General features: G+C 38.2%; 1 protein-coding gene across 2 annotated transcripts in view; it reads right to left on the bottom strand.

The window, feature by feature from the left end:
• The window catches only part of atp6v1h (ATPase H+ transporting V1 subunit H), a 54975-nt gene extending 35010 nt beyond the window's left edge, over positions 1-19965 (bottom strand). Inside the window, exons 1-8 of one of the 2 annotated variants that reach the window (XM_041803244.1) lie at positions 19865-19965; positions 18398-18550; positions 17543-17642; positions 14803-14892; positions 13592-13705; positions 10005-10109; positions 5107-5166; positions 4055-4152 (exon numbers count right to left, since the gene is read on the bottom strand). In XM_041803244.1, the coding sequence (XP_041659178.1) occupies positions 4055-4152; positions 5107-5166; positions 10005-10109; positions 13592-13705; positions 14803-14892; positions 17543-17642; positions 18398-18501 (671 nt within the window). In that variant the 5' untranslated portion in view covers positions 18502-18550; positions 19865-19965. The remainder of the gene's footprint in view (positions 1-4054; positions 4153-5106; positions 5167-10004; positions 10110-13591; positions 13706-14802; positions 14893-17542; positions 17643-18397; positions 18551-19864) is intronic. The other variant, XM_041803245.1, reaches the window with a different exon arrangement.
• Positions 19966-21021: the final 1056 nt, after the last annotated feature.

Below are 21021 nucleotides of genomic sequence, written 5' to 3'. Positions count from 1 at the left end.
ATGAAGCTGCTATTGTCAATCACAGAAAGCCACACACTACAGCACACCCTACTTTATTATCTATTCACATTCAGGGATGTGCAATGTTAAATGGTTAAATTTGTCCATCAAATTAGCCAGCATGAGATTTAAGAGTCAGTTAGACTAATTATCAGTTTCTTATAAACATGGGCTAGGATCCTGGTCTATAATGCTCTTTTAAACTGTAATGAACCTCCTGCCACTAGAAGCCGATGCGGCTTCAATAAACGGCTGCTGCCTTCCTGTGTGAGCTTTCCAGCACTTCACCAGACGTAAATATGAGAAGCTTAGTAGTTTGTGTAGTAGGAACAGTGCGGTATGACAGTTTTGAAAGTTCAAGTCAAGTCTCAAGTCACTGAGCTCAAGTCCAAGTCAAGTCTCAAGTCTTTAGTCATGAGTCAAAGTTGAGTCCCAAGTCTCCTATGGTCGTAATGAGCATTTCTATGATTTGCTCCTGGCATCCAGTCTACTTAGACCAATTCATTGTTCTATCTAATTAAAGGCCTGTACTGTATTATCACCGTCAGCACAGGTGGGCTCGCCATTGGTGTACTGCCTGTGGACAGCTGACCACAACTAGAGGTTACTAGCCACTCAGCGTTTCCACTAATATACAGTGGGTACGCAAAGTATTCCCTAAAAACTTTCCATACCCACTCTAACATGTACCTCTGGTATAGCATAATCAATAAAAGCTCTCCTCTTAATAAAGCTCATCTCTGTGTACATATGAAACACTACAGAGACATGTGTCATACTTCCCTGTTAGAGACTGATACTGAGACACTGGAGATTAAAAGTTTTTATTTGTCAGATCTATTTCTTTAATGGGTATTAAGTTTATACTAACAATAAAACACTAACTGTTAATGAACTGTTTATTCTAAAAGAATATAAAAACTGCAGCAGGTTTCAGAAATATTCCTAATTCTCACTCAGACAGGTTTATAAGGGTCTATATGTGTAAAATTAAGCTGAACTTTTACTTTATTCAGCTGACATGTCCTGCACTCTTAAGCTATTAATTTATCTTTGAAAGACTCATATCCATCTGTCTCTGTTTCTCACTGCCTCATAAACCATATTCAAAGTTTCAGAGCTCCTATCATCTTTTATACCTGTTAATTATCAGTAAACAGCATATTTATCATATTCCCTGCAAATAAAGACATGTTAAATGTTTAAGTAGTGTTTTCCTAACAACGCAAATGCAGAGATTGTAACATTTATTTGGTCCCCCATAAACATATAGTATCAGGGGAAAATTAACCACATTTTTCAACGTATTGAGAGAGCTGTGAGGCTTCATGTTGATAATGAACATTCTTAAGGAGTCATTTAAAAAGTTTTCAACAGCTGTTATTCTGAGCTCTATTAGGGGTTTTGTAATATGTTTCAACAATAATCCTCATCCCCACATGTTAAATAACTAAATATTAAGTGACACATTTCAAAACATGGGTTGCATTATAAGGAGGACTTAATACAATGGACAACTTCAGAGATCAAACACAAGCGAAGTTGATTGGTAGGAGGTGGGGCAGGATAAATGCTGTGTGTACAAATATAGTTTGTGAACAAACACTAATATAAGTTGAATAAAAGGCAAAATAAATAGCTTATATGTAGCCTATATATACACTATATTGCCAAAAGTATTTACTCATCCATCCAAATAACTGAAATCAGGTGTTCCAATCACTTCCATGGCCACAGGTGTATAAAATCAAGCACCTTGGCATGCAGACTGTTTCTACAAACATTTGTGAAAGAATGGGTCGCTCTCAGGAGCTCAGTGAATTCCAGTGTGGTACTGTGATAGGATGCTACACGGTAACAAAGTGGAAGTGACTGGGAACGACAGCAACTCAGCCACAAAGTACTAGCAGTAACAGTGCGTAGAGAGCTTCATGGAATGGGTTTCCATGGCTGAGCAGCTGCATCCAAGCCATACATCACCAAGTGCAATGCAAAGCGTTGGATACAGTGGTGTAAAGCACGCCACCACTGGACTCTAGAACAGTGGAGACCAAGGTTATTATAGTTAACTAAAACTAACTAAATAACTAAAATTAAAGTTCAAAAATCATTTTAATTAACTGAAACTAAATCAAAACTAAGCTTAACTGAAAAAATTGAAAACTAACTAAAACTGTATATCGCGCTTACAAAACTAACTAAAATAATGAATCTGGGGAGAGTAAAATTGCCTGAATTGATTGGTTAAGACCTCACATAGTGGTAGTTTTATGTCTGGAGTTGGATTTAAACACCATCTTTAAACAAATATAATGAAAAGCAAAGAGAAGCTTGTCTGAATATGTTTTTTAAAAAAATGACTTCCCTCAGCACCGACATGTATCAAAAAAAAACTAAAACTAACACTAAAACTAATAAAAACGAAACCGATTGTTGCAAAACATTTTTGCAAAATAAAAATTAAACTAAACTAACAAACCAGCAGTAAAAACTTATTAAAACTAAACTGAAATTTAAAAAAGAAAGTGAAAATGAAATAAATACAAAAACTATTGAAAAATCCAAAACTATTAGAACCAGTGGAGACGCATTCTCTGGAGTGACGAATCGCGCTTTTCCATCTGGCAATCTGATGGACAAGTCTGAGTCTGGGTTAGGCAGTTGCCAGGAGAACAGTATTTGTCTGACTGCACTGTACCAAGTGTAAACTTTGGTGGAGGGGGGATTATAGTGTGGGGTTGTTTTTCAGGAGCTGGGCTTGGCCCCTTAGTTCCAGTGAAATGAACTCTGAATGTTTCAGCAAACTAAGAGATTTTGGACAATTCCATGCTCCCAACTTTGTGGGGACAGTTTGGGGATGGACCCTTCCTGTTCCAACATGACTGTGCACCAGTGCACAAAGCAAGGTCCATAAAGACATGGATGAGAGAGTTTGGTGTGTATGAACTTGACTGGCCTGCACAGAGTCCTGACCTCAACCCGACAGAGCACCTTTAGGATGAATTAGAGTGGAGACTGAGAGCCAGGTCTTCTCGTCCAACATCAGTGTGTGACCTCACAAATGTGCTTCTGGAAGAATGGTCAAAAATTATCATAAACACACTCCTAAACCTTTTGGAAAGCCTTCCCAGAAGAGCTGAAGCTGTTGTAGCTGCAAAGGGTGGATCAGCTTCATATTAAACCCTATGGATTAAGAATGGGATGTTGCGTAAATTTATATACGAGTCAAGGCAAGTGAGCGTATACTTTAGGCAATATAGTGTATATATGTGTGTGTGCATGGGTGGGTGTGTGTGTGTGTGAGTGTGTGTATCAAAACCTTTGGTTACAACATCCAAAGCAGCTTCTGATATTATTTAATTGGAAAAAGGTGCACGAAAAACTGCACCAACCTTCAAAACAGCAACTACCACGTCAAATTACTGAGATGCTTATTCATAATGGATGAATATTATCAGACTACCTCCATGAGTGCTGAATTATGGTCAGTAATTTGCCATGGAATGTTTACTTCAAAAATAACAGGCATGGTCAATTTGCAAAGAATTAAAAACACAAGCACTCTATGCAGTTATCACAAATTATCAGAGGTCCACAGGTAATACTAAGCCTGTGCAAAAAAGCTCATTATACTGCTGCCTTGAATACTTAATATTTACAACATGTACTGTCAATGTATTTCTTTAAAGATTATTTTCTTGGATTTTTACCTTCAATTAACAAGGAGATTGAAGAAATACAGGAAATATGGGGAGAGATTGGGATTTGATCCTGCAACCAGTGCGTTAAGGACTGTAGCCTTGACATATGTGCGCCTGCTCTACCATCTGAGCTAAACCCATGTGTTGTTAATGTATTCTTCTAATGTCTGATGTCTAAGTGAATAATTTCCACATGAAATACAGTGCTGTAATAATGAAATTGATGAATGTAGTGGCATTGAAGTTATTGGCCTTCTCAAAAAGCTTACATGTTTTAACTCCTTTAAGAAAATACAGGACTGAAATATCATAAAAAGCATAAGTAACAATGTCTGAAAGGAAACATTACTCACCAGTTGACCCCATCAGCCTCCACCCAGGCAAACCTATACTCATTGACCCTTAACATCAGCTGAAGGCACCCAGCAACACACTGGACATACTGCGAGCTCTGTAAGGGATGGAGGGAAACATTTACTCAAAGAACAGTGTGTGCCTTGCCTCAGGAAAACAAACATAGCGTTAGAAGGTCAAGTACAATCAGTGCAGTTCTGAAACAACAAGAAGTTTACAAGCAAATACAGCACATAGAAGAAGGCCAGTCCAAAACTTGCATAACCGTCACTGATTAAAACCTGCGGCATTGCACATGCAGTCTATAGAATTAAACCGTACACCAAAACATGCTAGATCACAGACCCAGTGGCACAATATAGTGCAAATAGTAGGGAAAACTGTCCCACCACACCTAAGCAGAATAATGTAAATTGAGATTAGAGTGGAAAAAAGCTGAGAGGACAAAATAGATCATTAATCTGTTAATTAAAAAAGAGAGTTGAAGAGAAGCAGAGAAGTCCAGCATAAAGAGCAGGCAGCAGTGACGACAGAAGAGCAGAAGAGTGGAGGTTACCTGGTTGAAAATGCAGAGGGAAAGACGATGTTCAGTTATTAGATAGCGCTTGTGTAAACAGTATTCTGAGCATAGTTCTCAGAATAATTACGCTATGCTGGAGAAAAGTATGGGATCTAAAATGGTAGGATGCTGCTGCTGCTGTGCAAATAATATTTCAATTTTCCCTTGTTATTATAACGCACAGAAAAGCTGTGTTTGTCATGCGCTTTCAGCATTTAGAAGAAGTGGTTCACTGCATGCAATTTCCACTTGTACAATTGAATCCAAGCAGTGGCAGCAAACACCATGCTGACTGGATGGAGAATAACTCTAAACTTGCTCTAACAGACTCAGGTCTCAGAAACTCAGCAAAATATTAATGAGTGCAAGAACAGGATGGGAAATATAAAGAGGGGGGGAAAAAGATGTGAAAGTCCAGTGACAGTTGACAAGTGCCACCTCTGTTTTTCTTGAAGTGCCAGAAGACTGAAGATGCACCTCACTCATACTCACTTCACTGGGGGAAATAGTTCCTGCTCCTGTGACTGATTCTGGACCTGTACCATGTAGGTTCTAATAAGAGATAAACAAAAGAAACAGGTGCACAAATGTTCACAAACCAACACTTGCAGCTTTATGTATACAGCAGCTCTGGACTCAATCGTATGCCCACTTAGCTTGACCACATCTCAGTGGTGCTTGCTGTTGAGGAGAGAAACACAATTTTATAAGCAGTGATTGTCCAAAGACATTTATCTTGAAACTAAATTTTAAAACAACTGTTGCTTTTCCACCTAGTGGTCTAGTTTGGTTCAGGACAGAACCCTGATCATGCTTGCAATTCCACAGCCAATGTCTGTTCAGCCTCACTTTAAGTAATAGGAATTTTGACTTTTTAGAGATCTGGATCTGTTTGGATCAGATCAATAATAGAGCTCAACAGTACCCGCCAAATTTTTCAGTTCTCAAAGCACCTCTCAAATCCCCCATAGACATTTCACTCGCTTTACAACGCTTTTAATCCATGAACCAACCTGAACAGCAACCTGAGTAGTAATGACTATAAAACATTTGATTTGGTGCAAAAACTGCATTTTAAAATGGAGCAAAAGGCAAAGGTACAAGACTGTGTACATTTTTCTCTACAAGGAGGAAGGAACTACCTATCCCACAATCCATTGTGATTTATTTTAAATGTTGTTAATGATAGCTTTTCAAGCTTTAAAATGACATAATAACCCTTTTTTGACACTTCTCTTTATCGTAGTGATTACATTTGAAATTATAATATTATAACATAGTCTAAGCATTTATCGCCCCATACTGTGGCGGCATGTATTGTCGTCATCAACAGTCGACAGCCTTCATTGTGGACATGTGGACATTTCCATGGGAACTGGAGACCCCACCAACCAGAGACATCACTGTGACACCAAACGGTTATGGGTATTGTTGTATTTTTTGGCAGAGATCACAAATAAAATATGTTTTTCTTAAAGTGAGGTTGATATCTTGCAAACTTCTGTCTTCTGCAGGAGCATATACCAACATTTCACTCATTTCATTTTTCCAGGTGGCTCATGGTAAGTCTAACTCTGATACTTCTGATAACATGGCTAATAATCAAATCTGCTATGGAAAAAAAAATGGGATTTGTGTTCCAGAAACATACTCTTGAGCCCTAAAGGTGATGGTCCTTCAGCTCCTAAACACCTCTTACATTTACATGTCCTTTAAACAAGTGGGAAGAAAAGGAAACCAGCTCTCAAAAAAGAGCCGGCTCCTGTCATTCACAAAAAAGCATCAGCTCTTAGAATTCGCTAATTTCTGAATGACATTTCTTTATGGCTTGTAACTTGTTGACTGAAATTAACTCTAAAAGCATGTTTATGCCAAAATGAGGGAGAAAAGCTGGCCATCTCAGTGCAAAACATTGCGCATTTTGCTTCTCCATTATTACCACTGAAGCAAAGATTCTTTCAACCAATCCACAGACTGCAGTTCCACATTTTCATTTAAAAATAAGTAGTTTTGTTTACAGAAACAAATCACATTAGAGAAGCCTGTTTACTGCCTCAACACATAAAATAAAACAAGGCTATCTAAAGCTAATCTTACATAAAGTAAAATGCTAAACAGTATTCACCAAAATTAGGGGATTATTAATATTGCAAAAGAAGACTTTTAATACATGTTTTTTTTTTTTTTTACTGATAGACTGTCAAAGTACTGTACCTCAAATGGGACAAGCGTGCAGAAAGTGGATGGATGGACACTGTCAAAACCTGAAAACTTTAGAACCTCTGACTGTAGCATGCTAGCTTTACCTGTCTCTCTCTTCCTGCATCATTAACTCAATTATCGATATACTGGGTTTATAAATTGGTCTATAATTTGCCCAGTGACTTTGCTATAATACTAAAATGCTGATTTGTTAATGTGAAACCACTATTTTCTCTAAAATGACCAGCCATGGTGCTAGACATTGATTTATTGGATATCAAGATGCACTGGTTGACAGAGAGAGGGACAGAGACATGAAGAAACAAGTATGAACATATGGACAGAGAGCTTTTAATGCTTACTGTACAGCCGTCCCATTGCTGCTGCTGTTTTTCTGCCATTTTTTTGGGTAGCTTTTGGTAACTATCAGTCTTGTATGTGTGGCTGACGATGTTTCTTCTTTTCTTAAATTATTTCGCTAATGTCTCCCTGACACAGAAGGCTTCTCTCCGACACTGCTCACACTGAGGGGCAGGGCTTACACAGAAGGTCTATGCACAGATAGTACTGTTGTAAATGCTGTTAACTGTCACATGGACAAACTTGCACAAAAAAGAACGATTAAAAAATTAAAATATTTAGCTAGAAATGAAGACTAGATTAAGACACATCTTAGGCAATGTGCCCTCTAAAATATAAGAACTCAAAAGTCAAATCTAAGACCTTATCAAGGATCCGTGGCAACCGTTAAGAAAAAAATAATAACACATAATTGTGTGTCGCACAGAACCAAACTGAACCAGACCCCTTGGTGGAAAGGCAGCTTAAGAAAGACTGACAAAATCAGGCTTTTGGAGGAGCTAGCTAGACCTGCACTGACCTTTGAATATTTTAAAATATTTTGGTGAACAATACAGAAGCACGAAAGCACCTGTGAATCAATATTCAGCTGTTTTATCTTCAACCCACTCTTCACTGAATGCATCTGCCAAGGCACAGTCAGCACCAACATTACAGCTTTCATCAGAACATCTCAAGGTCTGTTAATCCTGCTCAAACTCCAAATGAATAGGCACAGGTACATTGCATTCAGAAAACACCTTGCCCTGGGCCATAAAAGGACATAATTACATGCAATTTAACACAGACATGAGTCATGATCTCAATATGACGGAGAGGAAGCACACAGTCTAATGCCAAAGAAATTTTAACTAAAGTAACAAATGTTGAGAGATAAAATATCCTTCCAAGAGCGAGAAACTTTCTGGTTTCAAAATTCAAGGAATTTCAAGATGATTTAAGTCAAAGGGATGAAAAAAATGTCACTTCAAATTTATTAATCGAAACACTTGTTGCTTATGCTTTATTGCAGGGGTTCCCAAGCTTTGTGATGTCAAGGACCCCCATATCCCATTAGCCACTGGAGGGAAGAGCCCCCGGCCCTTGCTTAATTTAAATGATTCCTTGTTGTTTAAGTTGAGTCATCTATTACTCATTCATTTCATTGACAAATGTTAATAATGCTAATAAATGTGCTATAAACAGTGGTCCCCTAAAGGATAAACCGGCAAGATGAACTGCTTTCTAGATGACTCAGGGCGCACTCACACTAGGCCATCCGTACCATGCCTGGGCCCGTTTCAGCCTAAAGTCTGGTACGTTTGGCCAGTGTGAGTGCAATCATTCCATGCACGGATGGATCAGGGTGGGCCTAGGCACGGCACAGATGCAAATTAAGGAGCACAAGCGCGGGAATGTGACATAGCGTGAAGTAACAACAAGAGGACCTGCCTCAGAGAGCCCACCAGGCAGCAGCTGCATGCTAGGGACAGCAGGATCCCAGTCCAGTCCACATTTCTGACCAGTTTCTGGCAAAGTCAGGCTTTATTGACTGTAAGAAGATTTTTGGTTTGTAAAATAAAGCTTCTTCCCCTGTTTAGTCACAGACAGCAGCTCACAGGATTACAAACACCTTTCACCCTCCGTGCGTAAAGGAGAGTGCCAAATACGTGGACAGGTGTGTGCCGGGGTTAATCACACGGCTGATTTAACCTCTCTTATTAAAAAAGTTATAATGCTAAAGTATCATCCACTGAAATAACTTACCTCTAATTCTATTTCATGTCACCAAGAAGTGAAAGAGGGATCTTGATCGCTGACGTTTGAATGGAGCATCGTTTATTAATCCTGAGGCGTTTTCACCTCCAGCTCTCATCAGATTGTTAAAATTGCTCTCATCATGGTAAAAAAAAAGCTTTTAACTTAACATTTAATTCTGTTCTGGACACATGAGAGCTTGTTTGGTGCATCAGGCATCCACATTACACTTAGAAAAGGCACAGTTTGTGGCACAGAAAGGAATGCCAAGGGGATTCAGATAGTATAAGGACACACAGAGGAATGGCTGTAGGGGCTCATACGAGTTAAAAAGCAGAAGTGCTTGGAACTCTGATCAGGCTCCAGATTATATGCTGTGAGCGATAACTCTCCTCTATGAACCGCTTTTTCTCTCTCTCTCCTCACAGGGCTCTGTATAGTTAATGTAGCTAAATTCCAGGTCAGGGGAAATAATACTGTTGTCAGATCAGATATCGTATAAATCTGTAACTATTTTACAGCCTAAAAACAACACATGCATACTGAGTCATCAGCGGTGGATGCTTCGTGTAATGACGTCGGCGCGTGACGTATCCGTGCCAAGGCCTGGATGCATTGAGCAGTGTGAGTGCGGACCAAAGGGGCGACAGGGGAGGGGGTCAAATGGGCTTCAGCACGATTAGAATACAGCACGGTACAGATGGCCTAGTGTGAGTACACCCTAAGATGAACAAAGTTTAGGACCTCAGTAAGAATAAACCTGTTGATTTTATTGACCCCTATCACCTTTATTAATTTGAAACCAGGGGAAAACATTTCCCACTTCATCTTACAGAACTGCATTTTGCAGAAAATGATATCTAAAACAGAGAAACATACAACTTGAAGGGAAAGGAAATGTAAATGACCAAATATTTCACAGGCCATATGGAAACATTGAAGAGTGAAATAATAAATTTAGGAATCATTTTTATTCCTCAAAGTGTTGGTACAAGACAATGAAACGACCTTTGTCAATCAGATATTTCCATCAGTAGACCTCTCAATATCACCAAATACTTCAATTCAAAAATTCAATAGACATACTGTACCTGTGAACTAAGCTGACTTTTAATCCAATTGAAGTAGTAGTTCAAATCACTTCCTTCCATCAGATCACGGCCCCAGGCAGCCAGCTTAGCGATGATCCTCGCTGCCTAAAGAGGGAAAGCAGGTAATTTTATACTCCTGTCATGAAGCATGATTGGAAAGTCCAAATTTAAAGCATGTTTTTAATAAGTTATGATGTAATGTCCTAGTATAGAATCTGGCGCTTTTCACAATACTGGCATCAGTTGCAACCATGCAGCTTTATAGGTACAATATGTGGAGTCTTTTCACTGGAATGTCAAGATTATTAAAGAAAAGTTTACTCCTATGTTATTTATGTTTACCTCTGCCAAGGAGGTTATGTGATCCGCAGGGTTTGTTTGTTAGCAACATAACTCAAAAAGTTATGGACGGATTTTGATGAAATTTTCAGGAAATGTCACAAATGGCATAAGGAAGAACTAATTAGATTTTGGGAGTGATCCGGAACACCGTCTGGATCCAGGAATTTTTAAAAGGATTCTTCACTATTGGGAGATAGGGCTAATGGCGGAGGTCTGCGCTCTCTGAGTGCTTTTCTAGTTTTATAAATGTAATAAATATTAAAAACAATATATCAAACATTTCCAACAAAGCCAGGGAAATCCTTCATTTTTACAGCAGTAACATTCTTTGATATGTCTTGGTTATATCAAAGAAAGAGGCACTGTGAAAGACATGGCATGTTTGCTGTTGCTGTCCCAGACATCAGAAGTGGGAACTGCTATTGAAAGGTATCTTTCTGTTGCTGTATCTCATTCATGTTTTGTGATGCTTATTTTTAAAGGGTCTGCTTACATACTGACAGCTACTCACAAAGCATTCTGAGACTGAGCACAGAGTGAAGCAGGAAGGCCACTTTAAGCAGCTTTTCTTACTCATACAGCAAAGTAGAAGTGAAAAAAGCCACTGGGCACAGCTGAGCACTCTGTCTTCTCTTGTCATTTTCTGACCGATAGTCTGTTGGCATTTAAATTAACATACTGGGAGTTTAAATGCATCTTTTTCCCATTATGATGTGTAAAATGTACAAAAATTGAATGTACGTTTTAACATCTTTTCTTGCTTGAAGTAGCCGCTAAATAATTTACATGTTTCTCCATTTGTTGCACCAGCTATTTGATAAAATATTCTTTGATAAATAATAGTATCCTTAGGTAAACTTGTAGGATGATGAATACCTTTACTGAAACCCCAGTGATAAATTGACTTAACACAAAATCTGATTTATATCCTCATTAAAGCATAACAAATAAAAATGAAAATAACTGTGTATAAATCAACTCTCACTTTTGCCTGAAAAGTGCCTCTGTTGACCTGAGATAAGACAGGAACAAATTCTGCTCTCTAATTTTCTTATGCCAGGAGAGGATATGTAGAAATGTCAAGAATCTAATTTAAAATCGAGAGCAGCGTGACAGTTGGACTGAGTGAAAGTGCACTGTCAAAGACTGGAGGTCACATTTTGCCCACCTGCTGGATGCCATCTGGCTGGTATTTTTAATTAAGCTGCTGGGCCCTGTCATAGTACTCAGTTTGTCCTGGGGTGGTCATCTTTAATTCGATGGTGGTAATTGGCTGTTTTTGAAGAAAATGTGGAAGGTTACTTTGTGAGGAATTATTGATGCCCTGCTATGATTAGAGTAAAGCCTTTTGAAATGCAATTGCTATGAAAAATTTAAGGAGTCCACCACATTACCTTAGAATATAAGTGTTTAAATACCCTATTTATTACACTGGGCTTGTGCTTCATCTGCTCAGGTCAGCAACCCTTGCTTAGCTAATATGCATCCACTGGAGCCCAGTAAGACTGCTCCTGGTCTCTAAAATGATCAAACCCTGCTCATGCTGTGGCTTCCCTCTGATTAAACATGGTAGCTGCTCTCATATTATTGAGTTGGTTTGTTATAATTCTTTCATTAACTTTTTTCACACCAAAAAAGATACCTGCGTAAGTATCAACAGGTGTTTTCACAGTGCATTTCTGCAACAGTGCCCTTTACTTGTAAAAGATTAAAGCTGTGTGCAGGCTTTTACATCAGAAATAAGTCTTGTTTTTCTTTTGATGCAAAGAGCAGACTTGTTGCTGCCACTTTTATGCCTTTGATTGTGTGATGTTTTATATATCCATGCATCTTCCCATTGCCTAATATCTTTAGATACAGTGTACCACGGGGCACTGAGATTTATAGCCAATCAGAAGTCCTTAACTCATCATTGTACTCTGTATGATCAAACTGGATGGCCTTCTTTGACCACTCGCAGATAAAATCATTGGCATATCCTTATTCATAAGGCTATACTTAACGTAGTTCTATCATACTTGTGTGATTTTATTCATATAAAAGTTCTGGAAGCAACAGTCTTCCCTTTGTGAATCAGTCACAAGATTTACTTTTGCCATCTGTGCCCCAAGTCCATCTTGAAATGGGTTAAAGGAGTTTTGGAAATGCTGCCCCTGTAGCCTGGAATCTACTGCAGAAAAATGTATGTCTGGGTGAGCTGGTCTCATTAAATTGTTTTTAAAGTAGATTAAAGTTGTTGGAGGAAGACACATCAGGTTGTAGATATTTTGACTGAAGGCTTTCTCCTCTGTGACTCAAAAGTTGGATAATCTGTGTTGCTAGTGTTTGTATGCTTACTGTTCCATGTCAGTTGAAAATGCTGCTGCCTGTTTTTCTCTTTAAGACTTTTATATTGATACCACATTGGTGTAGTACTACATGTTCTAATCTGTCCCCATTCACGTTTCATCAATGTGGGAGTACAAGAGAGCACGGCACAGCAGGGGTTCCACATTATCCAACAGCTCCACTCCACCGAGGTTATTATAGTTAATTAAAACTAACTTAAAGACCACAACTAAAATGTTAAAATCATTTTAGTTAACTGAAACTAAATACAAACTAAGCCTTACAAAAAAACTGAAACCGAATTTTGTGTTTACAAAGCTAACTAAAAAAAAAAAAAAAAAATTATGGACAAAATATCCTTTGCTTTAGTTCTTGACAGCACAAGACTGACTGACACATCTACCCAAGCCAGCGGAGGGTAAAACAGCCTGATTTAAATGAAGACAACTTAACACTATGGTTAATTTTAGGCCTTGAATTGTATTCATATATCAAATTTAAATAAATAAAATGAAAAGTAAGGAAAAGTAGACACAATTAAAAAAATCATTCTAAGTCTACTTTTTCTGATCCTTTTTGGTCTTGCCCCTGCCAATTACCCAGTATCACCAAAAAAACTAAAACAAACACTAAACTAATAAAACTGAACTAAAACTAAACATTTTTGCAAAATAAAAACCAAACCAAACTAACAAATTAGCAGTAAAAGCTAATCAAAACTAAACTAACTAAACTAAACTAAACCTTTATTTAAAACAAAAAGTAAAAACTTTATTAACTTTATTCCTCTGTTACTTCCTAACATGACAGCACACAGGGGGGAGCCCTTTTCCCTCCTTTCAAATTGAAGGCAAAACACCTCAGGGGCATTTCATAGCTTTGAATGGCCCTGTGAATTACACTAAACTTCAACTCACCATGTGGACGGTAAAAAGATCCTGACGATTCAGCATTGGGAGGAAGTAGGACCAGGCGGTGTTCTTTGTCTTTTTGGCAAAATCAAAGAAGATGTTCACCCTCTGATGGTTCTCCTGCAGCACGATTGACAAAAACATTAAACAAGCTCTTGGATAGTAAAACCTGGATACAGACTCATTTGCTGCACAGTAATTGATTGATAATATTACTGGCAACAATCTATTATATACATCTCAATAAAAAAATGTTGTATGATACTATGAAAATAATCCCTGAATAAATTATACATGTAATAAGATTGCATAGAAAAAGTCTGGCATAAGCTTCTTTGAAAGTACAATCAATAAATAAATTATCCTTGTGGCTTTTTATGATAACCATTATGAGTCACAAAAATGTGCCTGTTATTTATTCATAGCTAGTTACTTCACCATTAGCCAGACATGGAACTAAGCCCTGAAGTATGAACAGGTTTTTCATACCGAAGCAAAAATCAATGTTTTGTTCCAGACTAAAAAAGAAACCTTCATACAAATGCAGAGTCCCGTGGAATGTATAACAGATTAATATAGCCTGATCATCAAAATAATTTTTCCTTTAGGAAAAAGGCAGCATTACTGCATATTTCCCAAAGAAGTTTTTTTACTTTTTAAAACTGTGAATGGTTGAATAATTTGTTAGCAACATCAATTTGGTATAAATGAGTTTCTTGATAGTCAATGTATTTCTTATTAATTTCACCTTTTTGTATTTGAGGATGTGCATATAAACTTTAAAAACTAGTGAAAAGGAATCTAGGCTCAGTTTAGGATCCAAATTCAGAACTTTCAATTGACTGTAGAATTCATTTTTTAAGAGCTATAATTATCAAACCTGTCCTCAGCTGTGTCTTATGTCCAACCAAAATGAAGAACTTATATCTTAAAATTTCTAATTCACAGGTCTGTCCTATTTCCCCATTTGAAATCATGACACCTCCGAAGAGTTTGGCTGCACTAAAATTTAACTCAGAACTCCTGCACTGTTGGAGTAAACTGACGCATGTTTTTATCGGAATTAGTCTTTAGGGACACAGGTTGAACAAAACAGAGACCATTATCCAAGGCCTTGAAAAGTAAATATTGACTTGATATTTCTTCCTTCTCCAATTGCCTCTATCTATGTGCATGCATGTTCTGTTTGTTCACAGTCAGTGGGTCTGCCTACGTACCTGCAGAGTATCATCAATCAGAGTCAGGATGTACTGAACCGTCTGCTCCTTAGAGATGTGTGCCATCAGGTTTAGAAAGGTCTTTGCACACTGAGTAAAAAAAACAAACAGGCATAAACAAACTCAGAAAACCACAGTACTTATTGACTATTTGGAAAAACTGTATTTGCTTTTTATTCTGTGACTGGCAAAGCTGAAAATAGTGTGCAGACTAACTCAGAGTAGAAGATATGTGTCAGAGGTATTCAGGAATGAATATCAAACTCATGGGGTACTCTAAGCAACACTGCAGCTAAACCATGTGAATAGGAGAAAAAGTTCTGGCCTGTTAGTACTGGAAATGGACCGTGTGGTTTAAAGTTACTTTAGGTGAAATTATAAATGTCTGCAACGCTAACAGAAGAGCTAGACATGACCTCACGAGTGCTTACAGTCTTAATTTTTCATCAGCAGGATGCACCAATGTAAACTCTCCTAGTGGTGGATTTGCAAATTACTCACATCAGAAGATAACAGGAGTGTAACAAGATCTTGTGCCATAAACTCTCACAAACTGAAACCTCACAAGATTTCTTGCTGAGGTAAATTAATGTTAAACTGGACATCAACGTGGAAGATGCCATGGCCATGGTCATATTTGTATGGCAGCTAGAGGAGAAGCACAGCAAATCTATGATCCATTTAGATCAACCTCAATCGCCTATGCACAAGACTGACGGCATGAGATCCACTGATTGACAGAAAACCTATCATCATGGTGTAAATAAATGTATCCTACTTCCACTGATCTCACTAAAAACTGTCAGTGAAGAATACAGAATTTAATTAGCGTGTGTAAGACACAGACTTTTATTTCACACAGAGATAATTTATAGTGTTGATATTTGTTACTTTGATCCAATCACTGCTTCAAGTTTCCTCTCTTTTATCTCAGAGTGTCTGTGTTTATCCTGCATGTATTGGACAATAGATGCATGTCAGCTTAATCTGCACGGAGATGCATTTTAATCTAAATTGTGAATAAAATGTACATTTTGAGTCGTGGCTAGACAGGCAATGACATTCATTACAACATGAGCGCTAGATATCCATATTGGTAGATCAAGCTTAACAGCTAAATATCAGTACCAGCAGATATGAAAATTTCTGCGAATATTTGCAGCCATTATATTGGATGTACAGTAAATATTGACAGAATGAATCATATATTGGCTTAAATACCAGCAAAATGTACAACCGTACCATCAAGTTTAGGTGGTTGCCTAGGGCAGGGGTTCTCAACCTTTTCAGCCCACGACTCCCAATATAAAGGTGCCAGAGACCGAATACCCCCACTGAACCTGAAGGTGGTTGAACACAGCCATGCATATTCACGAATAGTCATGTGCAGACAAGGCTGCCCATGAGGGAGGATTAAGGGGAGAGCTCAATTGGGAACAGTCAAACAGGGGCCCGAGTCGGCAAAATCATGGTCCACTGTGAAGTTGAGCTGTGATATCCATATTTTATATTTAACCTAAATAATAACCGCTCTTATCAAAGCAACAAATATCTTTTTTTCATTTGTGCTGTAGTGTATAGCCTTCTTAAAAATGTATACCTTTTCTGAAAAAAAAGGTTAAATTGCTTAAATGGGTAAAAAATGGCAAAAAAGAGTGGAAAAGGTGGTGAAATGGGACTTTAAGGGTAGTAAAAATTGATAAGAAGGGTCACATATAAAAAGAAGTGGCAAAAATTGGTTAACTAAGGCATAAAACTAGGCAGAGTAGCAGAAATAGGTTTAACTGCCAAAAATGGGTTTACTGGGGTGGAAATATAGGCAAAGTGGCAAAAATGGGTTAAACTGGTAAAAAAAATAAATAAATGAATAAATAAAATTTAAAAAATGGCTCAAAATAGCGAAATGTGGTTAGAATGGGCCAAAATTGGTGTAAAAACTGGTTTAAAAAGGGGGGTTATAGTCACAATAATGGGTCAACTAAGGCAACAATAGGCCAAAAGTGGCAAGAAATGGTTTAGAAGTGGCAGAAACGGGCAGAAAAGGGTGGTAGAATGGGTTTAAAATTGACAAAATGTGTTTGAAGTGGCAAAAATGTGTTATAATTGGCAAAAATTGGTGGGAAAAAGTGGTGAAAAGGGATTAAATTTGGCTAAATTGGTGTAAAGTGGCTGTAGTGGGTAAAAAGAGGCAAAAGTCAGTTCAAATTGTGTTCAACTGATGAAAACTGGTAAATAACAGAGGCAAAGTTGGGTGGAAAAATGTTTAAAAAGTGGCAAGAATAAATAAAATGTTATTCAGGACACTAGCACCAATGCTACTTTATAAAACACACATGCACTGATATCATCAATAAACACAGCTGGGGAGGGCCCATTCTCTGGGTTCATCAGGGGCTCAGACAATTTTATGGGCAGGCCTGTGTGCAGACTTACTTTTTACAGCTTTTTTGAGTACTCTGATCATGCAGAGGCATCAGGCCTCCACATCGTCCATTAATCCCAGATAATTGGACACCTCATCAGGCATTAACCCTTAATCATCTCATACCTAAAGGGTAATGTGTTTTTGGCTGCAGTGCCTTTATTTACTTTTACATGCAAATTGTTTACTTGATATGGAAGCCTGTGAACCACATTTGAAAGCATCTCTAATGATTTTAAGGAGAAATGAGGTTATATAATATGCTCGAGAATTTCAATAAAAAGCATAAATGCATGTATATCACAAAAGATGTGATACCTGATGTCCTTCATTGGTCAGGATGACCTGTTTCTCCTCAGAGTTGGCCACCTCAAACTTCTTGATGAATTCACAGTCCTCTGCAGAGATCATTTGACTCCTACAAGAGAATTAATCATATGTTTACTTCTTCCTCTGCTTAGGACATTGTCAGTTATCTAAATTACAGACAGATGCAAATCCAAAAGTGATTCCATAATTTTCTTTCCAAGTGCAGCACCTGAGTAGACACAGATAAAAGCTCAGAGGAGCTTAGATTAAATGGTCAGCTAAATTAGGACTTGTAATCATCATTTGCAAGCTATTCAAAACATATCCTGAACCATGGAAAGGAGTCAATATATGCTGCTACACTCCCTCACATGAGGTTTAGGCTTTCCATGTCACTAACAGGCTGCTTCTAATTACAAGGGCAGTCAGCACAATAACGGCAAATAACCTTAAAATGCCACAGGTTGCAGTTACAACAAAACACACCAGGAAAGCTTAGTTGATAATTATGGAAGTTACATTATGTGTCATCAGTTAGATAGCTGTTTTAAAAAGATACACGAGGAAGTATTACTCCAGACATTGAATCACAAGACAGGAACTTCAGTAGAGCCACATTTAGATTGGTTTGCAGGAGTAAGGCTTGCAAATATTTCCCCATGGCATTCAGTATATAAAGAACAACACTACAAAGTTTTTAGTCAAGGAACAAAATCAGGTACCCAGGTGCCGGTTTTAGGACAAAAAAGCAATAACAGAAAGCAGCAATACAATAATAAACAGAGGTCATTGCATACATGTTTCAAATAGTAATGTAGACTGTATATCAAAATTGTGTCTTTGGCCAAAGACAGCAATACTTACTGCAGGTAGGACTGCCAGTTGACTAGATTGGCCCGCACCTCAGCTGCCTTTGCAGCTATGATGTTGGTGGGGACTGCAGCATCCACAGCCCCGCGGATATCCATCTTGTTAAATATCTATTGCAGTTTATGTACAGATGTTTTTCAACTCCACCTGAGGACAAAAAAAACACAATAGACTTGACACCAGCACAGAGACTCAGTGGTTGCCAGTTTGGACCTTGAGGCAGTAACTCTGTTGAGACTTAGGGTGGGGAGTCAATGATCCAAGTCCAGATGGTGTGGAAATTGTTCTGGTAGCTGAAGAAGTGCCAGTACACTTCCTGAGAATCGCTAAAGTGCTCTTGAACAAGACACTGAACCCGGTAGCTCTAATAAAAAAAAAGTCCCTCAGGCTAACATGACAGTGCATAACCACAGATCCTGTTTGTGTGTTTCCTGGCCCGGTCTGTGTTGGATATTGAATTACTTGGTTGAAGCACTGATTTGGTGATTTATGAAGGTTAAGGACAGAAGAAAATGACGACACAATGCAAGATGGGAATTTAAAAGATTTACAAATTATGGCCAAAATTACGACGGCTAGTGTTTCGGTTAAATGAGTGACTGTTTTAACTGGCGAATGGCCGACTGCTTTCGTTGTTGTGTATTCATTTTAACTTTAAATCTTCATTGTACACATTTATGATGCGTTTATTCATTTTACTGTAATAAGCTACCGACCACAAACCAACCGCAGTGACTTTTTATGTCGCAGGAACCCTTTGTGTTTTAACAACTATCGGAACAACTTCAAGGGCATTGGTCTGGACGTCGCCGATTAAAACAGCCACTGTGCTTTATAACACCGGTTATAATTTAAATGGTTAGAAAACAAAGTCGGTTAGCTAGCACATAGCAGGAAAACACAACGACCACAGCCACGTAGTAATTGTTCTTTTTACGATGATAGACGTTTTCAACATTACTACAAGTCTTTCGACATGTGTGGGAAACTAACATAAACCAAATTTAAAGAGTCATTCTGATGGCAAGGGGCGAGCTACCCAGCAGCCCACCTGAAGCTAGCATGAGGTCCTAGCTAGATAACTAGCTTAACCCAATGTCACGACATCTTATGGTGAGTCATTTGGCGACACAAAATAAAGCAGCACGATTCATGTCCTAATGTACAAATAATTTTAATGTTATGCCCACATGTTTTACAATGTTTTACAACGCCATCATATAACGTTTGCGACATACTGTTTGTTAGCATTAGCTACCAACGTTAGCAATAAGCAGTGGAGGCTAGCCCAGGCTAGCTGTGCTAACATGGCTTCAAATCCTTTCTGTCACCGAGTCAAAACGATAACAGCTACACGAGTAATGATATTTAAAGTCACACAGTTAAACAAAATGTATTTTGGGGGGAATGTAAATGTAGTTCATAAAATCGCAGAGGAAAAGGCTTATTTGAATCACTTACCCAGTCAGTTAGTATCCTGTGCAAACAGCTGACTGACTACAACACAGCGTCACGCTCTATCATGTGACAGTCACATGAACACAAGGCTGCTGCACAAGGCAGAGACGATGGTAAAGTTTCGCTTTTAACCTTTGAAATGAGTTCAGAATAAATATAGATTCATCACGAACCCTAGGAACCATTGTCTACAAACATAACGCCTGTAAACAACTGAAATTTTGATAACTTCGACAAATAATCAGGGATGCATACAAAAAATGAACGAACTACTTTATATTTAATAGAAATAAAGCATTTTTATTAATAATGAGTAGTTTGGTTCATTGAATAGAGATTTACTTTGATAACATTATAATTAAAATCTTAAGGAATACTACTCAAATGGCTACTTAATTGTATTTTTAGGGAATTTGACTGTAGCTCAGGGTCACAATCATCAGTTAATGGTAATGGAAGAACAATAACTAGTAATAAAACACTATAATAATCATTTGGTGGCAAAAGATAAACAACTGACCACTGACAGTGCCTAAACATTCCTTGGCATTATCATTTAACACAAAGCATTCTGAATTTTAGACATTTTTGCAAGTTTATTAAAAAGTAACTGAAATACCACATTTGCATAAGTATTGTGTCCCTTGCAACAGCATTTGAAATTTAGCTCAGGTTCCTCCCATTTCTCTTGATTGTTGCTGAGATGTTTCTACACCTGTGGTACATTAAATTAAATGGATATGATTTGGAAAGGCACACACATCTCCTAACAGCTGACAATGCACATCAGAGCAAAAAACAAGCCATGAGTCCAAAGGAATGGAGGTCAGAGGAACTGCTTGCAGAGCTCAGACACCGGATTGTTGACAGGCACAGATCTGGGGAAGGCTGCAAAAACCCTGCTACACTGAAGGTTCCCAAGAACACGATGGGCCCCATAATTCTCAAATGGAATAAGTCTGGCACAACCAGGGCTCTGCCAAGAACTGTTTGCCCGGCCAAACTCGGCAATCGGGGAAGAAGGACCATAGCAAGTGAGGTGACCAAGAACTCGATGGTCCCTCCTGCTGAGCTCCAGAGATCCTGTGTGGAGGTGGGATGAAGTTTCAGAAGGACAACCTACACAGCAGCTTTCCATTGATGTAGGTTTTATGTCAAGA

The sequence above is a fragment of the Cheilinus undulatus genome, linkage group 13, assembly GCF_018320785.1.
Source record: "Cheilinus undulatus linkage group 13, ASM1832078v1, whole genome shotgun sequence".
NCBI lineage: Eukaryota > Metazoa > Chordata > Actinopteri > Labriformes > Labridae > Cheilinus > Cheilinus undulatus.
This window is presented reverse-complemented; position numbering and strand designations above follow the sequence as displayed.